The sequence below is a fragment of the Rattus norvegicus genome, chromosome 2 (genome assembly GCF_036323735.1).
Source record: "Rattus norvegicus strain BN/NHsdMcwi chromosome 2, GRCr8, whole genome shotgun sequence".
In the NCBI taxonomy this organism is placed as follows: domain Eukaryota; kingdom Metazoa; phylum Chordata; class Mammalia; order Rodentia; family Muridae; genus Rattus; species Rattus norvegicus.
The window spans coordinates 215,195,030-215,220,555 of NC_086020.1; the positions used below are offsets into that span (position 1 = coordinate 215,195,030).

The 25,526-nt window shown below is 38.3% G+C and overlaps 1 protein-coding gene and 1 long non-coding RNA gene across 2 annotated transcripts; both read left to right on the forward strand.

Moving 5' to 3' along the window:
* Positions 1–244: 244 nt before the first annotated feature.
* Positions 245–25,526, forward strand: LOC103691690 (uncharacterized). The gene is made up of 5 exons (XR_005501295.2): positions 245–373; positions 12,675–13,281; positions 24,263–24,414; positions 24,530–24,570; positions 25,067–25,526. It is a non-coding gene; the product is annotated as an uncharacterized LOC103691690 (long non-coding RNA).
* Positions 636–2,817, forward strand: Tram1l1 (translocation associated membrane protein 1-like 1). Its single transcript, NM_001107724.1, has one exon. The coding sequence runs from the start codon at positions 761–763 to the stop codon at positions 1,850–1,852; it is 1,092 nt and encodes a 363-aa protein (NP_001101194.1). The 5' UTR covers positions 636–760; the 3' UTR covers positions 1,853–2,817.

The window sequence follows — 25,526 nt, forward strand, 5'->3', positions numbered from 1 at the left end:
ACCTCCACAGCCATTTTTTTTCCTAATAGAATAATTTTCGAAACTGCTTCTTTGCACCGATGTGTTGCCAGGTTTGACTGATTTAACAGAGACAGCACAACACAGTGCTGAAAATACTCTGGTTCCACGCAGGATTTAAATCATGGGTACTGGCATTTACTAAACATGTGATAATGACAGGCTGGGTCACAAAGAGGTGGGGGCGGGGGGGAGCGGTTGAAGAGGACGGAGGGAGGCGCGCGTGCACACACACACACACACACACACACAGGAGAGAGAGAGAGAGAGAGAGAGAGAGAGAGAGAGAGAGAGAGAGAGAGAGAGAGAGAGAGAGAGAAATTTGATTTCCACAGCATCAGCTCCTTAAGGGAAGGTGAGATTCCTAAGAGATCAGTAGAGAGCACCAGGGAGCTCGCTGCTGTGTTGCTATGGTGATGATGGCAATGGTAATGACAGTGGCACCAGATTTCCCTGTTCCTGGGAAGCCCCTCCGGCTCCCGCGGGTGGGCGGCGGCGGCGATCGGTGCGGCAAATCCGCGCTCGCACCCGGGCCTGCGGGGCAGGGGCGCGGCGCTCGATTTCCTTCCCTGCCTCTGCAGCCCCTGTGCGCATGCTCGGCCTACGCGGCCCCAGCCTTTGATTGATCGGTCGGCAGCGGCTGCGACCCTGGGCGGCAGACGGGCGGGGATGGGGAGCCCGGCGCTGGGAGCGGCGCAGTGATCAGCGGTGGCGGCCGGTGAGTACCGGTGAGTACCGCGGCATGGGGCTCCGCAAGAAGAACGCCAGGAACCCCCCGGTGCTGAGCCACGAATTCATGGTGCAGAACCACGCGGATATGGTCTCCTGCGTGGGCATGTTCTTCGTGCTGGGACTTATGTTCGAGGGCACGGCCGAGATGTCGATCGTGTTCCTCACCCTGCAGCATGGAGTCGTTGTCCCAGCGGAAGGGCTACCCTCGGGGTCCAGGACCCTTTACCATTATGGGGTCAAAGATCTGGCCACAGTGTTCTTCTACATGCTGGTGGCCATCATCATTCACGCCACCATTCAGGAGTACGTGCTAGATAAGCTCAGCCGGAGACTGCAGCTCACCAAAGGCAAACAAAACAAATTGAATGAGGCCGGGCAGCTGAGTGTGTTCTACATAGTGTCTGGTATCTGGGGTATGATCATTCTGGCCTCTGAGAACTGCCTGTCAGACCCCACTCTATTGTGGAAGTCTCAGCCCCACAACATGATGACATTTCAGATGAAATTTTTCTACATCTCACAGTTGGCTTACTGGTTTCATAGTTTCCCGGAGCTCTACTTCCAGAAAGTCAGGAAACAAGATATCCCGGGTCAACTCATCTACATTGGCCTCCACCTCTTCCACATTGGAGGGGCCTATCTCTTGTACTTGAACCACCTGGGCCTGCTGCTTCTGATGCTGCACTATGCTGTCGAGCTCCTCTCCAGCGTGTGCAGCCTGCTTTACTTTGGCGATGAGCGGTACCAGAAAGGGTTGTCTTTGTGGCCTATCGTGTTTATATCCGGGAGACTCGTGACACTGATTGTCTCAGTGGTTACAGTAGGGCTTCACTTGGCCGGGACAAATCGGAATGGAAATGCTCTCTCTGGTAATGTCAATGTGTTGGCAGCTAAAATCGCTGTTCTGTCCTCGAGTTGCAGTATCCAGGTGTACATAACATGGACCTTGACGACCGTCTGGCTTCAGAGATGGTTAGAAGATGCGAATCTTCATGTCTGTGGGAGGAAGAGACGGTCCAGGTCGAGAAAAGGCACAGAAAATGGAGTGGAGAATCCAAATAGAATAGATTCTCCACCAAAGAAGAAAGAGAAAGCTCCTTAGCAGTTGCAAGCGAATTGATTCTTACCTCCAAGGGAATCCACTTCTTCTTATGTGGTGTCTCTGTGCTAGAGATTTTCTGTTCTTCAGAACGGGTCGTGCTTTTTGAATATTGCTAATGTATTGTCTAATGTGTTTTTAAGGTTTTGCAGACGTATGAGTGGGGGATGGGGGTTAAGACTAAACCACTCAGCCTCTAAATACTGTCAGAATAGTTAACGGACCAACATCTTATTTAGTTAGGTTCTTACCTCAACGATTTTCCAAACGTTTTGTGGTGATGACTGCAGAATTGTGTACATAAATAATAGTTTCCTGCTTCCAATGTTCTTTATCGAATTAACAAGTCTGCTAGCAAAGTGGTTTGTTTTCTCAATGTTCTCCTGCAGGATAAAGTGGAAAATCTGATAAAGGTTAAACTCAAATCAGTATTATGTAACCGTTGGGATTTTTTTAAAGTGTTTTAAATTTACAATGGAAAGCATTTGTCAAACCACCAAAAATATGTGTTTAATTTTATGAGTAGTAATTGTTAGTGCTTACGCCCCCATTAAAGCATCAAAATATGAATAGATGACATGTGTGGTGATATTGACATTTAGCGAATCAAGATACCTTTAATAAATATGGTGGGTTACTAAAGAAGTAAACGACTTCTTCCTGTTTATTTTAAACACTTGTACAGGAAAACTCGCAAAATTAAATATTACTGAAAAAAATCGTAGCTACTCTTAATATTTATTAAGAATGTTTTTTGCAGATTCATAAATCTGGTGAAAACAGTATATCAGAAGAATATTACTTAATATATAAACAATTTTAAAATTAACAGTATGGATAAACATGTATGTATATATATACACACATATATATACACTGTTTAAATAATATATATTATAAATACATATTTGTGTGTGTATAGCTAATTATATCTGGGAAATATCTGACATATTAAACCCCATTTGAAGATGAAGTGGCCAAATAAATTTATGAATGAATTTTAGAATGGTGTTGTTACTGCAGCTTCCACCCTTTATTGGGAGACATTGTTATAGGGTGATCTTGTTCATTATACATATGTATATAGTTTGTATTCTTTACAGAAGCCAATACAAACAATGGGCTGTGAGATAAATATTTATATCTGGCTCAGTCCTGATGTTGATTTGATTTCCGCAGTGCTGGTATTCTTGCCTTTCACTGATATGGTAAAGTATAGCACCCGCAGTGAAGCCTGTATGTTTCCTGCATTTCCTGGTTGTCTACAGTTTCTTTTCATGCTTCTCATCTCTCCTTGTGATAGTCTCTTAGGTGTGTTAATGATTCAGGTTTCCCCAAAAGTGAGATTCCTAAAACTTTATGTTTACCTAGCAGAGTACAGACTGAAAAGCCAAGGGGTTTGGGGGGGAGGAACTTTTCTACTCTGGCTTCTTTCAAAGGTAAGTAACCAAGTTTTCTTTCTTTCTGGATATGGAAGCGGTTTTCCCCCACCTCCTTTTTCTCATTTGCAGGATATTGATAGTCTATGCTCTGAGTTGTAGAATCATGAGCATTTCACCACGTGCTATAAGTTGTAAAGCCAAATTTCAACTTTTCATATGACTTAGAACTCTCTCACATATTCCTTACTTCTAAGAGTCTGAATTGTTCTTTGTAATCAAACACATGATAACAAATTTCTTATCAGGCACTTAATTTGCAGATAATCTTTTCAAATCTAACTGAACTCCGTGTACGATCACAGGACAGTGTCGATTTCATTTCACAAGTGTTAGCTTGAACTTAGCAATATGTTAGCAATATGTTTGATTAGAATCTGAGTTGATGTCTCTGAGATTCTTATAGCTCTCTACTCCTCAAATTAACTTCCAGCATAGCATCCACTTGATTCCGTTCCTGGTTTGATTTCTTCAGTGTTCTGGCAAGAAGAAAAAAAGCAAACCTAAAACTCAAAGCTTCTTGGTAACTCATTGGATGATATGATACTCACAGGGTGCTTGGTTTCAGCTCTGTTGTTTGCTTCACTGGTGGAAAAGGGAAATTCCTTTTTTTTAATATATAAAATATAACTCCACAAGAAATAAGTTTGGTGACAAGTTGGAAAGATCCTAGCTCTATCTCTCAGGGAGTTCAGGAGATAATGTCACGAAATACGTGTGTGCCAATAAGTTTTGGAAGAAATGCTGCAGATTTAATTCAGCTTGGTATGAATTGTTACATCTCTTTAAAATCTTCTCACGGAATTTAAGAGGCACAGGACTAAGGACAACATTGGCATTAGCTAACCACATTTTACATTAATCATTAGAGGCTAGAGAAGCCTTAAGTTGTGTCTGATAATAAAATCCAGAGGTTCTCCTCTGAGGCATAAGCTTTAATGATTTTTCGAACTTTGTTGCTTAAATAAGACGACAAGATAGAGATATCCTGGGATGAATTCCAAACATACTTTATGTTTAAAATATGACTCTACTAGCATTTAAATGGAACTGGTACCATCTTGTTTAGCAAATGGTAAGAATGGGTCATTGCCTTGTAAGGGATAAACAAGCTCTGGGTGTCATTATTCCCTCGTGTTCAGTATAATTCCATTTCAACTCCATAAGGGAAGTGTAATCTTTAATAACATCACTTGATCCATCTCCCCATGTGTGTTTAACAGTATGAGAATGATGCATGCCACCACCACTTATCTTTGAACTACATTCAAGAAGATTGCAATTATCACATTAATAATTAATACCCTTTTTAATTGTCAAATATTCTGATAGCCTTTTAATTTGGAGAACAGGAGTACAGTTTCTACTTCTTGTTCAACTGGACTAAAAGTCATTTTCAGCAGGTAAAAGAATTTTGCCAGTGCTTTGTGTAGGAAAGACTATATTGGCATAGGGGTGTGTGTGTGTGTGTGTGTGTGTGTGTGTGTGTGTGTGTGTGTTGAATACACTTGTATATGTTCATTATATCTGTGTCTTCATTCGTGTGTGCTGAAATATTCCTATAGGTCAAAGGGGACGCTGGGTTCTCACCTTCTGCCTTGTTTGATACAGGGTCTAGACATTGTGTGCTGCTGATGGCCTTTGAGTTTCTAGAGCTTCTCCTGGCTCCACCCCCTGTCTCAGGATCACTGGGAATTGCAGACATGCACTGTTGCACCTGGATTTACCTGTGACTTAAGGATTTGAATTCAGATTCTCACACTTGTGGGACAAATGCTTTACCCACTGAGACATCTCTCCAATCCTTAAAACAGTTATAGAGGAAATTGTTCAGAGGAAGTATGTTTGAGAAGCATGTCAGTTATATGAATTAAATAGTGCCTTGGACTTGGGTCCTTGCTTTATGTCAGAGATTTCCTTCTATTTGAGAGATAAGACATCTCTCAGGGGCAGCATGGAGATGGAAAGGGAGAGGGAAAAGGAGAGGAGTAGAAGGGGGAGGGAGAGGTAAAGATATGACTTGCCCAGCTGCCTAGAGTGGACAACTTTCAGTGAGAAGATGGAGGTGCTAGTGGGTTTCCATCAGACCAGGTAACCAGCAATTTCATAGTCTCAGCTCCTGAATTCTCTGGACTTAAATATTTTTTTTTTCATTTCAGTCTTCATTCCAGTTTACCATCTCTGAAGTACTACCCCCACAATAGAACAATTTCGCTTAATTATATGCAAAGATTGTCGTAAATCCTTCCTACAAATTCTGAAAGACATTTCTAAATTATGAAATTGGAATCAGTCAATTTCCAGTCTAGGTTTTTCCATTTAAATCTTTAGAAGAAAGTCAGTTTTAGCAACTGCTACATCTTTGATACTTTTCAGACTTAATTGGTATGCAATATGCCAAACATTGGGAAGTCTGAAGTTTTCACTATAGTGTTCTGTCTGCTGTCAGCAGTTACCATTGTCTTTTACGCTATAACTTTGTGTCACTAACGTATTCAAGTTCCAAATCTCAAAAATATGTGGAAATATAACTTGTGAATGTTTTCAGGGATATTTAATGATTTAAGGATAAATCAGTGGAATGCAGTAATATTAAATAATGGTTAAATAAGTTTAAAATGAAGAGTACTGACCTGACACCCATGATGTTTGAGCAAGTCTAAGAGACACTTGTGTCACTGATATGGGATGTAACCACTGAGTAATCCAGGCTCAGTATAGATTTTAAGTTAAGGACAAACTGATATTCTCAGTTCTACCATTAGCAGATCATATCAGAGATGAGAACAAGGTAACTGAGAAAACACCATTTCTTAAGATATATTCTTTTAATCTTTATGCCTAAATTAACACAAAATCAGTTCCCTCTGATTTCACCCTTAAAACAATAAAGTATTAATACATATAATGAAGTTTAATCTGTAAACTTTGAATTGCTTTTCAAAGATATTTCCAACTTCCTTGACCTCATTACAGCAGGAGACACTAACAAGTCATTGTAAAATGGTAATAAATGACTCCAATCTTCATTTCTATCTGTGACTCCCAACGGTGTAAGAACTTTGAAAAGGATTTAGAGTCTAGGTAATCAAAAGTCTTTAAGTGACAGGAATGATCAATCTCACAATAACACAATGAGTGGCAACACAGGCAGTGTCAGTTTGTGTGTGTGTGTGTGTGTGTGTGTGTGTGTGTGTACATAAACTTGTTTATATTCAAATATATGTATGAATGTGTCTTGTCCCATTCAGTAATCCATTGAATATGTGTTAAGCAGGTAAGCCTTTGATCACATTTACATATATGTATAGTGCACATATTTATAGACTATGAATTTCTGTTATTACCTTATTGGGCTTTTAATTCAAGGTAATTTCATCATCACAGTTAAAATTGAAGTGGTTGTAAATGACTTACAAAGCTTCCCACTGCTAAGATTGACACAGCCTTCTCAACTATTCTTAAGTGGCACCAAAAGATATACTGATCTTTTAAAGATCAATATAACTACATTGAACCATTTTTATCCTCCAACCTCCATAATTTATGTTAAGTTTCATCCAGAACTTTGAACATTCTGTGAAATTTGACAAAATCATGAAAGTAATCTACTGTTCTAATATTACAGACTTTTATGTCTTAACTTTTCATGTTAAGACACTATTCCTGTGCCCATCACTATTATCAGATTATAACATTAACTATTTTTATCTTCTGTTAAGGTAAAAGGCAATAATACTTCAAACATAATTATTCACTATTAAAATATGTGCATTTTGTAGAATAAAATACCCATATAAATATATATATATAATTAAAATGTGTAGGAATTTGTTAGCAACTACATCCTAAAATGGGTTATAGCTTATTATACAATTTAGTGAAAATATATTCAGTGTAATCCAATGTATATGTTAAGAATTAACTAAGCCATCCAATGAACACTTTTGCAAGGATGAGAAAGAAAGTCAGCTCTTAACAGTGGAGACTCCTCACAAATGGAGATCAAATAATTAAAACTCACTAAGGAGTAAGGCACAAATAAATTATTTTTATTCACAAAATGTATACCTCAGTGTGTGTAGAATTGGCAGGCAACAAGGGAAAACACAGTATCTCAGAGCCAAAGGCAACAGTGTTAAGAGGAGAACAATGTTACTGCTTCTTAATTATATCAACAGCTCCTTAGCACTGGATGGTTTAGAATGGTAGACAGGTCTGTAGATTGCAGTGTGAGGACAGTGCCGGTGAAAGGACAGGGAGGACTGGCCTGTTGGCACAGATGAAGGAGACTAGGTTAGGGTGTGGTCTGTGATGATACAAAGTCTGTGCTTAACTTGTATCTCTGTAAAGTAGAACAGAGAAATGGTTAAAAAGAAAGAATTCCAATACTTCTTTACCTGTATAGTATACTAAGAAGAATATGTGGCCAAAAACTGTTTTCTTTTTTCTTTTCTTTTCAACAACTGTTTTCTTTGTTGTACTTGTCTTAGGGTTGGAAGATTAGATGCTATCCGTGCACTTGGGTGGAAGCAACACTGCATGAGCCCAGTGAAGAATGCGTGACAAAGCTCTGGGTGGATGGGGCTGATTCGTGTGTACCTGTTTGCCTATAAGTGTGTATTCTTATTGCATATGCATGAGTTTGTGTGTGCTCATGTATGTTGGATCCACACATGTGAATCATGTGAGCATTTGCATGTGGGGATCAGGAGTTGAGATCAGATGTATTTCTCTATTGCTCTCCCTTTATTTTATTATTTTTTTATCATTCTTTTATTGAACCTTGAGTTTACTGATTGGTCAAGATGAACTGACAATAGGTCCTTCTGTCTCTGCCTCCTTGGCACTAGCATTCCAGATATAGTCTAATAAACCAGGCCTTTTACCTGGTTGCTGGGGATCTGATCACAGGTCGTCATATATATGGAGGGAGCAACTCACTGACTGATATTCTTGCCAGCTCTGAAAAGAACATTTTTAAATTATTTGGAATACTGAGTTTAGATATCTATTTTAAGCTTTTAGAAAATCTATGCAAAACAGATTTTTAAAAAATATCTATCTTCTATCTCTATCTTCATCTTATATTGCTTTGCATTTTATTTAATGTCAGTTGTATTACTATTAAAATCAATCAAAATTATTGATTCTTTCCCCCTTTGCCCATTACTTTATATTTCTGCAAAATGAAAGAGATCCATTTAAACAAGGAGTGAGATTTTTGGTCCTACAATTGAAAAGATTCATCTCTGGGTAAGATTAAGAGGATGTCTATTGATGAAGAATGTGTCTTTTCCAGAACTGACTAGTTACCCTAAAGAACAAACAGTTGCCATGCAAAGTGGGGCAAAAATGAGAGTAAAATATAGTTAACTAAGCAAAGCAAAGCAACAGTCATAATCTGTAATGCATAATTCTGGTAGAAATGTATGGATGTATAGAAGTATTTGTAGATTTCAATAATATAGCATGTGAGCATTTTAATAACATAAAATATGATTCACATAAGAACTTAGTGTATTTGTTTAAAACATAATCATAGGATTTCACAAATTCTGTTAAATTTTTTATACCACCAGGCAATTTGTTTAGAACAGTTCCTACACAACTATCAAATGTGCATTAGTGACAGTAGCTCAACTTAAATAATTATAAACTTAAATATTATACAAATATTTTAATCTCAAAAGAGTTCTGAATTTGTCGGCAAATTTTCAAAATGGAATTGAAATATACTCTAGCTTCACTAGACACTCTGTAAAATGTGATGTCTTCAATTCTATTAGAAACCTATGCTTGTAAAAGAGGTTATTTTTGCAAACTGGTTTTGCAAATATACTTTGTAAAATATTGAAGCTATGAGACATTTATGTTTACTTCCTGAAAGTTTTCAGATATGTAACAGGGATTGGAGAGGAGGCTCAATGGCCAATAACAGTGGCTGCTCTTACAAAGGACCTAGGTTGGTTACCAGTACCGACAATGACAGGTCACAACCATCCATCACCCTAGTTCCAGGGAATCTACTGTCCTCTTCTTGCTCCCATAACTATCAGGCACACATGTACACACACACACACACACACACACACACACACACACACACACACACACATACAATTAAAATATTCACACAAGAAAAATCAACTAAATGGCTGGAAACATGGTTCAGTGGGAAAGAGTGGTTACTAATCTTCCAGTGGACCCTGATATGATTTCCAGCTCCCATTCAGGGGCTCGCCAACCCCTGTGACTCCAATTCTAGGGCATCTGACACTTTCCTCTGATGTCTACAAGCAACAAGCATGCACGTGGGGTACAGACATATATGCAGGCAAAACATGCATATGTGTAAAATAAATAATGAAATATCCCACCTTTTACTAAATTTACCATTGCTGGAATGAGAGAGTGCATAGATTATCACTAAGATGTTAAATTTAGCAAATATCACATGGACCATGTAGCTACCAGATGCTTGGAACCATAATAAAAATGATATACTCTATAGACTGGTATGGCAGCCCAGCAGGTATCAGCATTTTCCTTGGAAGCCTGATCACCTGAATTTAATCCCTAGGATTGAAATGAAGGTAGAAAGAGACAACTCCATGGAATTTCCCCTCTGAGGTTCACATGTGCCATGAAATGCACAATACAATAATAACTTAAAATGACATATCTAGTAGTGTATAGAAATTCTGCTTTATATTGTCTTTGCATTAATTTTATTTTGTCTCTATTTTTAAAAGCTTTGCCATAATTATGTCAAAGCTAGCATTTGCTCATTATCTTTTATGTCACACAGAGGCTGTATTTTTCTTATATTTTCTTTTCTTTATATGTATTATGTCACGTGTGTGTTTCTCTCTCTCTCTCTCTCTCTCTCTCTCTCTGTGTGTGTGTGTGTGTGTGTGTGTGTGTGTGTGTGTCTGTGTGTCTGTGTGTGCGTATAAAGGGGGCCGATGGCATGTGTGGGCACAAATGTCAGTTCAAATGTTATGTGCATGTACGTACCTGTATGTTGAGACCCAAGATTAACAATAGGGCTTGTCATTGTTCTTCCAAGGTAATTTAAAAGGAAAATCTCTCTTTAAAACCCAGAGGTCACTGAAACCTAATCTCAATACTTGGAATTTCCTTTCTCTGTCTTTTAAAGCAGAATCATAGGCAGGCTATTGCATACCCAGCATTTACATGTCTAGGGATCTGAAATTTGGTACTCTTGTCTACCCAGCCAACACTTTAACATCTGAGCCATCTCCCAAACCTCTGGGCTTTTATTTTTAATTGAGGTTCCAAATATAATTACTATGGGAAATAAAAGAAACTATAAAAAGTAATGGAACTTGTTGATTTTGGTTAATTTTATTTATTCATGTCAACAATATTAGTCAATGGTCATACTTCCCCAATTGAAAACAAAGTGACTTAAAATTTAAGATTAAGTACTATATATATACATATATATATGTATATATATGTTAGTCATATATCTGTGTTAATTATATATGTGTATTATTTATATATGTGTGTATATGTGTATGTTTATATAGTATATACATATATATTTACTAATTGGTGAATTCTATACATGCATGCAATATATTTTGATAATTTTCTCCTCTCATTCTTCCTTCTGACTCTTTCCGAATCAACCATCTTCTTTCTTACATCCTCTCAACTTCATGAGGAAAAGGGAGGGGAGATGGTGATGAGGGAGGGAGTGCCAGGAGAGACAGGGGAAATTAACAGGCATTTGAGGTGTATTATAAAAGCATAATACAGTAGAAACTTCTTAGGCATATCTACATGTATTAAGGCAATCTAAATGAAATCACGAAGGCAGACGGAACACCAAATGGAGAGCTCTTGTCACCAAGTGAAGCCTTCAGTACCATGACTGAGTTACATCTAATTGAGTTGTTGGTCAAAAAAAGGGCCCCACAGGAATCACCAAGCAATTCAGGCTATTGCCAAGACTATAGGTTAATCTCCACAAACGGATGGCAAGGCTCCATTGCTGAAGACGACAAGTGCCCACCTCACTGAACTTTGAGCTGTCCAGCTGACACCTGAAGAGAGCTCCCATCCCTTCTTTCTAGTACCTTTGGTACAGGAATGCACTCTACCAAAGGAAAAATGTAGCTAGCCCAGCAACAAACCCTTTGCTATGTACTGGTGTCTTGCCTGTGAGACAAGCTAGGGCAATGGTAGCAAAATTTGTGGGGAAGGGGTAACCAAATGATATCTGATTTGACTTAAGGCCCACTCTATGAGATGGAATCGACCCTAAATGGTAAATCTCCATCAAATCCCTCCCCTCAGGGCTCAGAGAACTCTTGGAAGAGGAGAGAGAAAAAAGTGCATGTGCCAGATGGAATGGAGGACACACTTCTCTCTGTCAACATGGCAGATGCACATAAGAGGGTCTAGACTGAGGCAGAATGCACAAGATCTGCATGGCTCTGCAGAAGAAGAGGATCCAGAACTGAAGGAAGTAGACACATGTCCCACTGGAGCACAAAGGAAAATGCCAATGGATAAATCCTTGCAGGTGAAAATTTAGTGAGACTCCTTCACGGAGTCTCACTGAAGAAACAAACTACACTTAAGATAGACTCAACTCAGAGATTTTATTCCTCAAACTTTATTTTATTATTTTTAGTTTCAATCAGCCCCCCCCCTCTGTCCTTCAGGTCTATTCTTTATATATCCTAACTGTGATTACCATCTTTTTATGTGATTCCTGAACGTGTTCATGAATGGATCTCTGTGTCATGTGTCTACCCCTGAGCATTTTTCTTGTTTCATTTATTCAATTCAAATATATTAGAATTTTAATAATATAATAATTTATATATTATACACTTACATATTATATTATATTGCATTATTTTATATTATATTATATTATATTATATTAAATTATAATCCCTTAAAAGCCTATTTATTTCCTAATGGAAGACAGAAAGGGGGATCTGTATGGGATGGAGGAGGAGAACCTGGGATAAGAAATTGGGGAAGAAACTGTATTCGGGATATATAGTGGGAAAAATCGATTAAATAAAAGATAAAAAATAAAATAAACAATAGTCATGCTATTGATAGTGTATAGGTATTTATGACAAAACCTTAGCATGAGAAAAGCAAGAATACAGAAACAAAGTCATTGTGTCTTTAATAGTAGGTTACTGTATTTTTATTGTAACATATGGGATATCACATATACATACACCTGTATTTAAAAGTTAAAGATATATTTTTGCTCAGAGAAAATTACATATTTTATAAATTTTATGATTGCTATGATCTTATTTGTGTAGAATATCAATCTCTATTTACATAATTAAATTCAAGCTTTATATTTCACTTTTTTCCAGTAACTTCCTTATTCTGCTATGATAGAAAGAAGTCCCCTACAGCCGTGTTTGGCGGCATCTCTCCTGATGATGTTGGCGTTTGAAAACGGCAAGTGGGCGTGGAGCATCTTCCATAGGCTGCTGTGTGGGAGAACATGGGAGCAAAGGGAAACTGAAGCAGAAGAGAAAGGCCAGGGTAACACCATGTAGGGCATCAGCTGACAAATTAAGAAACTGGTATGCGCGAAGGCTCCTTTAGACATTCAGAAATAAATGTGTCCTGTGACACGGACGGCTCTGCTCATACCTTCAAACAGATCAGGGCTAATAAACCACAAGGCTGAGCGTAAGGAACAACAAGCAATTGAAGGGTCCAGCTGAAATTGCAAACTATAAATCTGTCCCACATGGCAGAATTATGCAATTTTCTCCAGCAAAGCTCAGCAGTCCAGAGATGGGAAATGTCTGTGATTAGATAGGAGCAGGTTGGAAAGCACAGATAGGTCTAAGAAGATAAAAGGCAGAACGGCAAGCCCAGTTAGATGAGCAGATGAAAAACGGAAAAGGATGGATTTCATCAGGAAAGGAAACCGGGAAGACTGGTCTGAACAGTTTCTTCCAGGTCATGGTAAGTCCCAATTCGATTCTCAGGAGTGTTTTTGCATAAGCAGTATGATGAGAACTAATCAGCCAAGAAATCCTGAATGCAGAAAAGATGCCCAAATAACATATGTTGCACAAATAGAGAAAACAGGAGCATGTTTTCAGACTTCTTGGAATGTCAATTTGCAATAGAATATTTAAATGATGTTTTAAATAACGAACTTAATCATTTTTCTTAAAGTGCTCAAATCATCTTCATCGAAGTGTTTTTTCTTTGTCTGTTTGTTCGTTTTTCCATGCATACAGCAGCCCAGATGAATGTACCTCTGTGGTATGAAAGGTGATTTGGCCACTAGGACCTGCCCATGCCCTTGGCCTCTTTGAAAGGTTTGCTCCATCTGGCTAACCTGAAGAAAAGAGCAGTTATCAAATATTTACTCTGGCATTTTAAAATTGGAACATGTGCAATTTAGGTTTTCTTATTCCTCATTAGCTGGAAATTAACCCAGTCACAGCTAAAAATCAGCTCAGAAAATTACTTGTGTGTTGAAAATGATTAGTACTGCTTTGGGTATATACTGTTATTCTTGGCCATCGTAGAACACCATGAAACACTGTGGGACGGTGGGAATAAATTGAAAAATATTTTCAATGAAACACACCATGCATAGACACACACAAACACACACACACACAAAACACACACAGACACACACACACAGACACACAAACACACACACAGACACACACACACATAGACACACACACCCACACACTTGAAATTTCTCCCCATTTGATTATATACTTATAATAACATATAGTCCCATAATATTATATTCCTACAAACTATCATTTTTAAACACTTGGATTTCCTGTATATGAAACACCAACAATGAGGATGAAACTTGCCTGTCTCCCCGGCTCATTGTGGGAGAGCTGAATGGTAAGTTCAGTCTATGCAAGTTCATAGAAAACAACCTGATTTTCAACCTCAGGCATCACACAGTGTGCTCACTCCTTTCTGATCGCTCTGTTCTGTAACAAGGTGTCCTGCTTTCCACTACCTTGTCTTAGCTTTGACCTTTCTTGATAAAATTCAGCTTCTGAATTCTGTAATAAAATTCAGCCTACAGATTGCAAACCACTGAATGCAGCCACCTGCTCATTTCTTTTATCTGATGCAATGTTAGCTTTGAGAATAGCCCAGCAAACCCATCAGTCTTCACTGATCAACCTCATTCTTCAGTTGTCTTTCTTATTCAAAAGCACCAAGAAACTTCACAGTTGAATATGAGATGACCACAACCAGATGTCTATCATGGGAAAAATTGATCTTATTCCCTTTTATCTATTGTTTACCTAACCTTTGGAAGAAAACAAAACTGCTTATCAATGGGTGCCAAGTAGAGAAATAAATCCTCTTCTGAGAATCATTTTCAGCCAGCTGAGTAACCCACACAATATGTCTAACCACAGACTCATATCCATCATTCTAGTCCAAGACCCTTTTGCATTTGCCAGTGAATATACAAAAGGTTCTTGTTTATGAGGTGTGGGTTCAGAGTAGTTTTCTTGTAACTTGTGAGCAAGTAATGTAATAACTTTCCTATCATTGACAATATTTAGTAACATTATCACCACTATGATTGTAAGCTGCTTAAAGTAAAATTTTAACCTAAAAGTTTCTCGCATTTTAAATAGATGTTGTACCTTATTCATGCCTCATATAAAGTACCATTTGCTTATAAATTATTATTTATACCATCCCATAATATATTACAAGTTCAAATGAGCTTTAAAGATTGAGCTAGAGGAGAAATAATTGCATCCTACTTCTCTAGGAGACACTTGGTCAGTGAAAGGGATTTTAGTGATTTTCTTGAATTGGGGAACGTTGGCAAATGGTATATGGTGGAAGGAGACTGGGTGTGAAATTACCATGGCAATCTCTGTAATGAAGTATGTGCTTATAAAACTCATGAATAGTTCTGCAGTTTAGAAATTCTAATCAAGAAAGTAAGTAGAGTTTAGTGTTTATCAAACCAACACATCTGAATCAATCTTAGGGCTGTTAGCCACTTTAAAGGCATATTAGCTCTGAAATCATTGCGATATGTGATGCTCTTCAAAGGATTTGCAGACTGCTGAGAAAGTTCAAAATCAGCACTACATAAGTAGACTGAAATGTGTATGGAGGACTAGTTTTAGACATGCTGTCACATGGGCTGTGAAGTTGTTTTTGTAGACATCCTATGTCATTAAAAGAAATCATTTTGTCTTTCTTCATATGCATTTATGCATGAAAATTGGGAAGTTTATGCATTAAGGTTTGAGCTGTGTCACTTGCAAACATTCAAGGGTGCGAACATCACACAGAAATAATTTTTAAAAATTTTTATTTATTTTTACACTCCAGATTTTATTCCCCTCCCAGTCCACTCTCTGATGGTTCCACATGCCATACCACCTCCCTGCTCCCTGGTCCCCGTCTCCACAAGGATATCCCCACCCCACCCACCTCTGCAGACCTCTAAAGTTCTAGGGGCCTCCAGTCTCTTGAGGGTTAGGTGCATCTTCTCTGACTGAACCCAGACTTGGGAGTCCTCTGCTGCATATGTGTTGGCAGTCTCATCTTAGCCGGTGTATGCTGCCTGGTTGGTGATACAGTGTCTGAGAGATCTTGGGCGCCGAGGTTAATTGAGACTGCCGGTCCTCCTACATGTTTGCCCTCCTCAATTTCTTCCAGTTTTCCCCTAATTCAACAGAGGGGTCAGCAGCTTCTGTTCTTTGCTTGGGTGCACATATCTGCATCTGACTCTTTCAGCTGCTTGTTGGGTCTTTTGGAGGGCAGTCATGGTAGGTCCCTTTTTGTGAATGCCCCATAGCCTCAGTAATGGTCCGGTCTTGGAGCTCCCCTTGAGCTGGATTCCACTGTGGGCCTGTCACTGGACCTTCTTTTCCTCAGTCTCTTCTCCATTTCCAATCCTGCATTTCTTTCAGACAGGAAGAAATTTGGGTCAGAGCTTTGACTGTGGGATAGCAAGGCCATCCCTCACTTGAAGCCCTGTCTTTCTACTGGAGGTGGGCTCCACAAGTTCTCTCTCCTCACTGTAAGACATTTCATCTAGGGTCTCCCCTCCTTTGAGTCCTGAGAGTCTCTTACTTCACAGGTTTCTGGTACATTCTCTAGGGTCCTCCCAATCTTCTTTGTCCCGGGATCGCCTGTTTCCATCCTGTCTGCTGGCCCTCAGGGCTTTAGTCCTTTTCCCCCACCCAATACCAGATCATGTTCCCCTCTTTCCCACCCTCATCCTCTTTCCTTCCCGTCACTCACTCCCTCCCATCTTGTGGTTGCTTTCTTCTCCCTCCTAAGGGGGAATGAGGCATCATCACTTGGGCCCTTCAGCTTGTTGACCTTCCTGAGCTCTGTGGACTGTATCTTGGGTATTCGGTACTTTTTTTTGGCTAATATCCACTTATTAGAGAGAACATACAATTCATGTCCTTTTGGGTCTGAATTACATCACTCAGGATGATATTTTCTAGTTCCGTTGGCTTGCAAAACTCAGGGTGTCCTTGTTCTTAATAGCTGAGTAATATTCCATTGTGTAAATGAACCACATTTTCTGTATCCATTCTTCTGTTGTGAGACATCTGGGTTATTTCCAGCTTCTGGCTATCACAAATAAGGCCACTATGAACATAGTAGAACATAGTGCCCCTGTGTCATTGTGGGGCAAATTTTGGGTATATTCCCAAGAGTGGAATTTCTAGGTCTTTAGGTAGGTCTATTTCCAGTTTTCTGAAAAACCTCCAAATTGATTTCCAGAGCGGTTGTACCAGTTTGCAATCCCACCAGCAATGGAGGAGTGTTCCTCTTTTCTCCATATCCTCTCCAACATGTGTTTTCACGTGAGGTTTTGATCTTAGCCATCTGAGTGTGTACCATGGAATCTCAGGGTCATTTTGATTTGCATTTCTCTGATACTAAGGACTTCGAACATTTCTTTAGATGCTTCTTACCCATTCAAGATTCCTATGTTGTGAATTCTTGGTTTAGATGTATACCCCATTTTTTTTTGTTTGAGTTCTTTGGTTTTTTGGTGGTTACCTTCTTGAGTTTCTTTTATACATTTTGGATATTAGTCCTCTATTGGATGAGGGGTTAGTGAAGTTTATTTTTCCCCCAATCTATAGGTTGCCAGTTTGTCTTATTCACTGAAGGTTGCCCTAGTGCTGTTTGTATTTTGATGCTAATTATGCTTCCCCAAAAGGGGCTGCCTAGCATGAGGAGTGAAACAGGTACTCAGGTGACTTCATGCGGACCTTCTCCCCATTTTACCTTGTAACATAAAGGCTAGAGCCAGTGATTGATCAGGGGAAGGGAAGGTGGAGCTGAAAAGTTGAATGGAGACAATGGAGGGAGAGGAGAAGGAGGAGGGGGAAGGAAGACTGAGCTGAAGCATGTGGCCTGGAGAAACCGCAAGTGATAAAGGATCTCATAGCTGGGGAATAGAGTAGTGTGGCAGATCTGTCCAATCTAGACGTGCAGCTTGTATTCATATTAATCGAGTTGTGTTTTCTTTGCATGGGTTTATTTAAGTTGGAGAATTTACCGCAACAAATTGGCGCCCATCGTATCGACTAGAACTCAACTAACCCGAGAAAAAAGTTCACTAACCACCCCTCTCCCCCATAGAGCCAATTTGTCTTACTATGTCCTTTGCCTTACAGAACCTTTCCAGTTTCATGAGGTCCCATTTATCAATTCTTGATCTTAGAGTGTGAGCCATTGGAGGTCTGTTTAGGAACTGTCCCCCTGTGCCAATGTGTTCGAGGCTCTTTCCCACTTTCTCTTCTATTAGATTTAGTGTATCTGATTTTATGTTCAGTTCCTTGATCCACTTGGACTTGAGCTTTGTGCATAGTGACAAATATGGTCTATTTTCATTTCTCTACTTACAGACTTCCAGTTAGACCACCACCATTTATTGAAGATGCTTTCTTATTTCCATTGTGTATTTTTGGCTTGTTTGTCAAAGATCAAATGTGCTTAAGTGTGGGGTTTTATTTCTGGGTCTTCAGTTCTATTCCATTGATCAACATGTCTGTCTCTGTATCAATACCATGCAGTTTTTATCACTATTGCTCTGTAATACTGCTTGACGTCAGGGATGGTGATTCATCCAGCCATTCTTTTATTGTTAAGAATTGTTTTTGCTATTCTGTTTTTTTTTTTTTTTTGCCTTTCCAGATGAATTTGGGAAGTGCTCTTTCCATGTCTTTGAAGAATTGTGTTGGGATTTTGGTGGGGATTGCATTGAATCTATAGATTGCCTTTGGTAGAATGACCATTTTTTACTATGTTAATTCTGCCAATCCATGAGTATGGGAGATCTCTCCATTTTCTGAGATCTTCTTCAATTTCTTTCTTAAGAAACTTGAAGTTCTTATCATACAGATCTTTTACGTCTTTGGTTAGTGGTAGCCCAAGATATTTTATATTATCTGTGGCTAGTGTTATGAGAGTTGTTTCCCTAATCACAGGCATCTGAGATGTTTCTATGAACTTATTGAAATGTGAAGAAATGTAGACAAGTGACTAAAGTATTTTTAGTCACTAACTGGGTTCAAATGTTTGAATGTATGCATTTTAATGATTGTTTTATTATTTCATTTTTTCTACTAAGCTTTTAGTTGACTCAAAAAAATTCACTCACTGAAATTCATCCCACCTTTAGTGAAAAATCTGAATACAAAATGGGCATCAATATTTTTAAATTATTTCAGGTTTTGTCCCTTTTAATTTGAGATAACCACACACCAGAAAATATGAGGATGGCTGTTTGCATTTCTTTAAGTATTTTTCTTTTGAAACATCATTCCTGTTAATGTCCATTCTTCTACTTCATGTGTGCACTATTTCTGTTATATATGTTCATTCTCTTATTCATGACAAACAGATTCCAGGTGCATTTTGAATATGATATCCGTAACTCATTCTAGATTTATTGTGAAACCAAGAACAGTCAAGGCCTTTATTACTGAATGAAGCTTTAGACAAAACCGTGTTTAATGCTGAGAATATAGCTCAGTTGATGTGTTTGCTATGTACACTTATGTACAAAATAGCCAGGCCTGGATGTAAGCACTTGCTTTACCATCCCTGGGAAGGAGGAAATAGATTCTAAGAACTCAGTGGCAATCCTACTTAAAACAATCATTGAGCTGCTGTCCAATGAGAAGCCTGTCTCCTAAAATCAATATTGACCAGTACCCAGGCAACAACACCTGAGGTTTTCCTCTGGCCTCTATTTTATATGCATACTTTCATATATATATATATATATATATGTTTGCATACAAAAAAATACAACTGTGCCTTCACAAAACACTCATGCGTGCGCACGCGCACACACACACACACACACACACACACACGAACTATGTGAAATCACAAATAATTATGAATTTAATAGTAGGAAATTGAAGTAAAATGCCAAGAATATAAAAGTTTGTAAATAGTCTCAGTGTTTGCATTTTTTCAAATATAATTGGAAGAATTCATAAAATTTAGAGAGGAAAGGTAAAAAAAAATATTACGTGTAATTTTAAATTCTACCTGACCAAGAGTTATCTCATTAGACTAAACACCATAATCTTATATTTTCCTGCCCTCCTTATAATCTTTAATTTCCTAATTTTTCTGCTTCTTATCACCAGGGTTTGATATATCCATTGTATTTTTCTTGCCACTCATCAGTATAACAGTAATTCACTGAAGGCAGAGACTGTCTTAGCTGTTAATGTGTTTGTTTCATTACTACTACTCCTACCTTTCCCCAATTCATGCTCAAAGTCTAGAGCCAAGTATGGTTCATGACAGCTTCTCAAAGAATGTTGTTGAGAAGAGGTATGAATAAGATCTGCAGTACTAGTACATGAAGGAGTAACACAACATCTAAAGTTGTACAGATAAGATCCTTTTAGTTTAAATAGATCACAAAAGAACACATAACTTATTCTGGTTATACATATCCCAGAGCAAGGAATCATCAGACTAATAGAGGGGAGTTAGAGTTTTGTGGAATTAAATAAAATAAGATATAGCAAGCAAAATAGATTAACAAATGACTGAGACTTTAGATCAAGATGTCTAACATAAATTAAAGAAAATCTTAAGATAGTAAATAAATATATATGAAAGTAAGTTACATTCTTAAAGAGATTAGCAAAATATAATAAAATCACTAATTTTTACACATTCCTTTTACAATAGAGATAATTTAGTAAATTTAGAACGATGTACCACAATAGCAAACTTAATATAAATATATATTTGAATATCTAAGAATATCATAATAAAAGACCAAAGAAAATACCATTTTATGTCACATAACAAATATTTTGCAGTAGATGGTGAATAACAGTGAGACTCACAACTGGTCAAGGTAAAGATAATGAGAGACAATGGAGTGCTGCAATCCTAAGTGGGACATCTTTCCACCTTTGCAAGGCACAAGGCTCAATGTTAAAGAGGAGGCAGAAAGATTCTAAGAGGTAGAGGTAGTAAACGGTTAAAAGGAAGTTGTCCAGGCACAGCATAGCTACTGTATATATAAGCTCACAGTAACAACTCATGTGACACCATGCACAAAACCTACCTAAATTCAAGCCACACAAAACCCAAGTATGGGAAGGGCACATGGGCACCAAGTCCCAACGAAACCGAGGAGCTATTGGCAATGGGAAAGTCTGATATCTTTAAGGGCGTGGCCACTGACTGTTAAGTAAACCAAGCTCCAGAGAGTAACTACACATCCAACAGTACACAGGTAGTTCAAGGTGGATTTTATAGATTTAAATCAACAGCAACAACAAAAGGGCAAAAAGTCAGTGAGTGGGACGGGTGGGAGTGGATCTGGGAGGATTTGTGGCAGTCAAAATATATTGTATGAAAATTTCAAAGCAGTATAAAAACTTTGCAAAGCATAACTAGAATCATGAGAACTCTCTGTTGAGGTTTGGTCCTTTGCTTGTATTGAAATGGTAAACACTGCTCATCCAAGGCCTGATTGTCCTCAGGAATAAGAGAGTCTGCAAATACTCAAGTGATATACCAAGGTGACAAGTTATCCCTGATTAGTGAATAAAGATGTCTCCAGCCAATAGCTGGGCAGAAGAGAGATAAGTTGGATTCTCTGGTTCCTGGACTTGGGGTCATGAGGGAGAGAGGAGGAGGAACAAGGAGAAAGCCACCATGGGGTAAGTGAGTTATGAATACATGGCCATGGGGCTGGGCAATTGCAGTTAAGAGCAGCCCAAATGGAACATAGCAAGTTATAATTCAGGGCTATTGGTCAGGAAATGGATTCTAATAGCATAGAGAGTAGATATCTGGCCAGCACTAGGGCAGATTAAGGTTATTATAAAAATAAATGTTGTGTGTCTTTGTCTGAGAACTGAATTATCAAAGTTAGGGTAGAAACCTGGATTTGAGATTAAATAATTACTACAACTACTAACATGTGACACAAAAATTAAAGTGACTAATGAGCAAAGCTGAAGAAGTTATTAAGATAGAAATTACAAATACGCAGAACATTACTTGATAAAGTTGTCAATGGAATCAGAGATTGCCTATCTGTAATGATCGATTAATAGAAAAATGCCCTGCCCATGTTATAAAATCGTCTTATGCTGAAGCTAAACTTACCATGAATGAAATTATAAATTCATGAATGGATTTTATGATAACCAATCTGAATCTCTGTTTATACTCAATATGAAAGCCCTTTGGTTATCAGATTCAGGGGTTGGGGGTCTGAATAATGAATGTCCATGTCTACACCTCAATGCCTGATTGCACTGGTGTTTATATCTGTAGGTAGAAAAAGGAAGTCCTTATAAAAGTCAGGATTGAAGATTATAGTGCAGAGAAACCTGGGATGTCTAGGAAAGGGGAAACGATGCACACAATGCATAAGAATGCATCTATTCAGAAGACCTAGAATGCACTTCTTGATTTCTGTTACTACCAGGGATCAAAGGAATTGCCAGAAGCATGTCTGTCTCATGTAACTGGATACAGTGGTTGGTCCTTCGATAGTCCAAAGTCAATAACTACCACTGTGAGTAAAAGTATTATTTACAACAAGGACTGGGTCATACTGTATATAATTCTGAAAACAGTGCCACCCAGAAAAAAAAGTGCATTGGTATTTTACTCTATAAAGTCAAACATACCCGTATAGGAAATATTTATTCATACCTTTTCTAATCATTCTCAGTACAAGATTGTACCTATATTTTTTTAAAAAATATGATGGACAGATAGTTCTGAATGGAAAGGTAGGAGACACCCTGGAGACTCCCCAAAATACAGCTTATTGCTGTTGCCCAGAGGTGAAATGTAAGTCCTATTATTGAAGATTCCATGCATCTCAAAACCAGGACAGAGACCCCTGAAAAGTAACTGGCCTGACTGTCCCCTTCTCAAGACTCTGTGTCCTATCATTTTGGTCCTTGATGTGGTTCATAGCTATGTAGCCAAGTAGGAATTTAGGTTGCTTCCCTCCGTTGGAAGTTTTCATGGTACCCAACCCAGGACTACCAAGGATTGAGGATTTAGTATTGTAAGAATCAGAATTTTCTCTAGGTCACTTAAAATGAGTTAGTTTGTGTGACTAGAATGTTTTGGCTAGTATTTTATGAGTAGTATGTAATTTTTTCCTGAAGCAAAAAAGTAAAAAAGAACAATCTTAAAAACATTATCAATCATTTAAAGAAGTCAAATTTCCTTGTATGTACTACTCCAAGTAAAATGATAGGTGATTATCCAGAAAATCACCCGGTTAGTGTCTAATGTGATTGATAATATGGGAGAAAAAGATCCACCAGCTAAGGTATCATTTAGCTGACTGTACCAAACCTCTCCCCCCAAGGTAGAAAACCGTGTTTGTAGGCAGTCATTAGGGTGTAGTTAGTCTAGGTAGTGCCCAGGCGCTGTAAAGTTAAGAAGACAGCTAGAAACCAGGCCTGCAGACTATTATCCTTTCCTGAGTCTGCCTGAGTATTTTATTAGCTACAAATATGGAAGCTACTTTTCAGCACTGAGATAACTTCACTGGCTAAGTATCAAGGCCAACTATACTCATGGCAGCTTGCAAAATGTAGCTGTACCATTTACTGATGAAAATAATCCTTCTCTATATCTTTATACATGTCAGCAAATGGTCTCAAGAAATGAATTAGACAGGGCCTATAAACACTGAATTGACAAAATCATACAAAAGGAATTATTTTAAACTGAGGAAAAAAGCAGAAAACAAAAATATTTACTTTCATTCTTTTAAATTTTAATGTTTTTTCAGAAAACACATTTTGGCTGTTTTCCCTTCCTCCCATGCCTGCCAAACCTACCCATCAGACTTTATATTATTTATCTCTTTCTTAAACACAGACACAGACACAGACACACACACACACACACACACACACACACACACACACAGACACACACACAGAGACCCACACAGACATTCACACACACATACACACACATAAACACACACACACACACACACACACACACACCACAAAAATGAAAATCAAAACAAGCAAACAAAAAACAATGAGACAAAAAACTATTTAAAACAAAACATCCATCCAAAACAAAATCATGGAGTTTGATTTTTGTTGGAAAATACTCCTGGGCATGATGTCTGCCCAGAGTGTGGTTTATATTCCAATTATATGCTAGTGCACAAAAGTGATTTTCGCTTTTCTAGCTGGTATTAATTGCAGATAGCTTTTTGGTTAGGGGTGTGACCCCCATGTCCACTTGTCCCTCTCTAGGCTGGGACACTGTCTGTCTTGAACCTGTGCAAGTGCTGGGCACACTGCCCCAGGCTGTGCGTTCTAATGTGCTTTAGTCCTGTTGAAGATAGAAGGCATTGCTTCTTTGGAGTTTTCATTACCTCTACCCCTGTCATATTTATTCCTAGTTGTCAACTTGATTCTATCTGGAAATGACTCAAACCTAAAACTGGTACACTTGTGAGGGAATTTAGATCATTTTAAGTGGGAAGATGCACTTCTGATCCAGATGTTGGCGATATGAAGGCATACCTTTAGTCCCAGCCACACCTTCTTTGAGGTAGGAAAACACACCTTTAATACATAGATCTTTTGAGGAAAAAGACCCTTCTCTAATTGGGGTCATAATTAGCATTAACATTTTTATAATTTAAGGTTTTCTTTATACATTTCAGTTCCCCAGCCTAAAAAGGAGAGTGATCTATTTCATTCAAAGGTAATTTGTGATTGTACATATTCTACTTCAATTTGTGATAAATAAAGTAGAATTTCTCCTAGCCAACACCCTATTCTTTTTACCATTTTTCCTTAGTTCTTTTTTTAGTATTTTGAGTTCCCTAAAGGGTTTTCATTGTATTTGCCTTTCCTGACTCTCCCCAGAGCCACCTCTCTCCCTATCTACGCAATACTTTTTTATTCACAAAATATTTTCTGACCATGTCATAAATAATATATATAACAAATCCTATTCACATTCCACACACAAAATAATATCCTAAGAAAAAAAATAATGGAAGCATTAAAACCTCAAAAACAAAAGAAATAAAAATAAAACCAAAGAAGCAAAAGATCAATATGACAAAATGCCAAGAAAATATTTTGCTGAGTTTGCCAACTTGCAATTTTAAATTTTAGATATTATATCCTTTATTGATATGAAAGTAAGCAACTAGCCAATTTATTGCATCTTTCCCTTTGTTTGTATTGACTAGGTAAATTTATCAAACTAAGGACAAGAGCATGGAAGAGTAATCACGTGAGATAATCACAGAGGACATCCCAAGCTGGAATACTCTATAGGCACATAATACAAATAATGTATTGCAAGACACTAGCTGAGACACAGAAAAGGGAAAGGAGAGAAAACAAAAAACACCTAATCTCTCGTGAGAGACACAGCCAGAATATGGCAAATACATAAGCGAATGCCAGCAACAAACCACTGAACTGAGAATGGGACCCCCATTGAAGGAATCAGAGAAAGGTCTGAAAGAGCTGAAGGGGCCTGAGACCCCATGTGAACAACAATGCCAAGCAACCAGAGCTTCCAGGGACTAAGCCACTACCCAAAGACTATACATGGACTGACCCTGGGCTCCAACTGCATAGCCTAGTAAGGGCACCAGTGGAAGGGGAAGACCTTGGTCCTGCCAAGTCTGGAACCCCAGTGAA

What these genes read in the sequence shown, in the direction of transcription:
- Tram1l1 (NM_001107724.1), top strand. Translation starts at nt 761, where the DNA reads ATGGGGCTCCGCAAGAAGAACGCCAGGAACCCCCCGGTGCTGAGCCAC.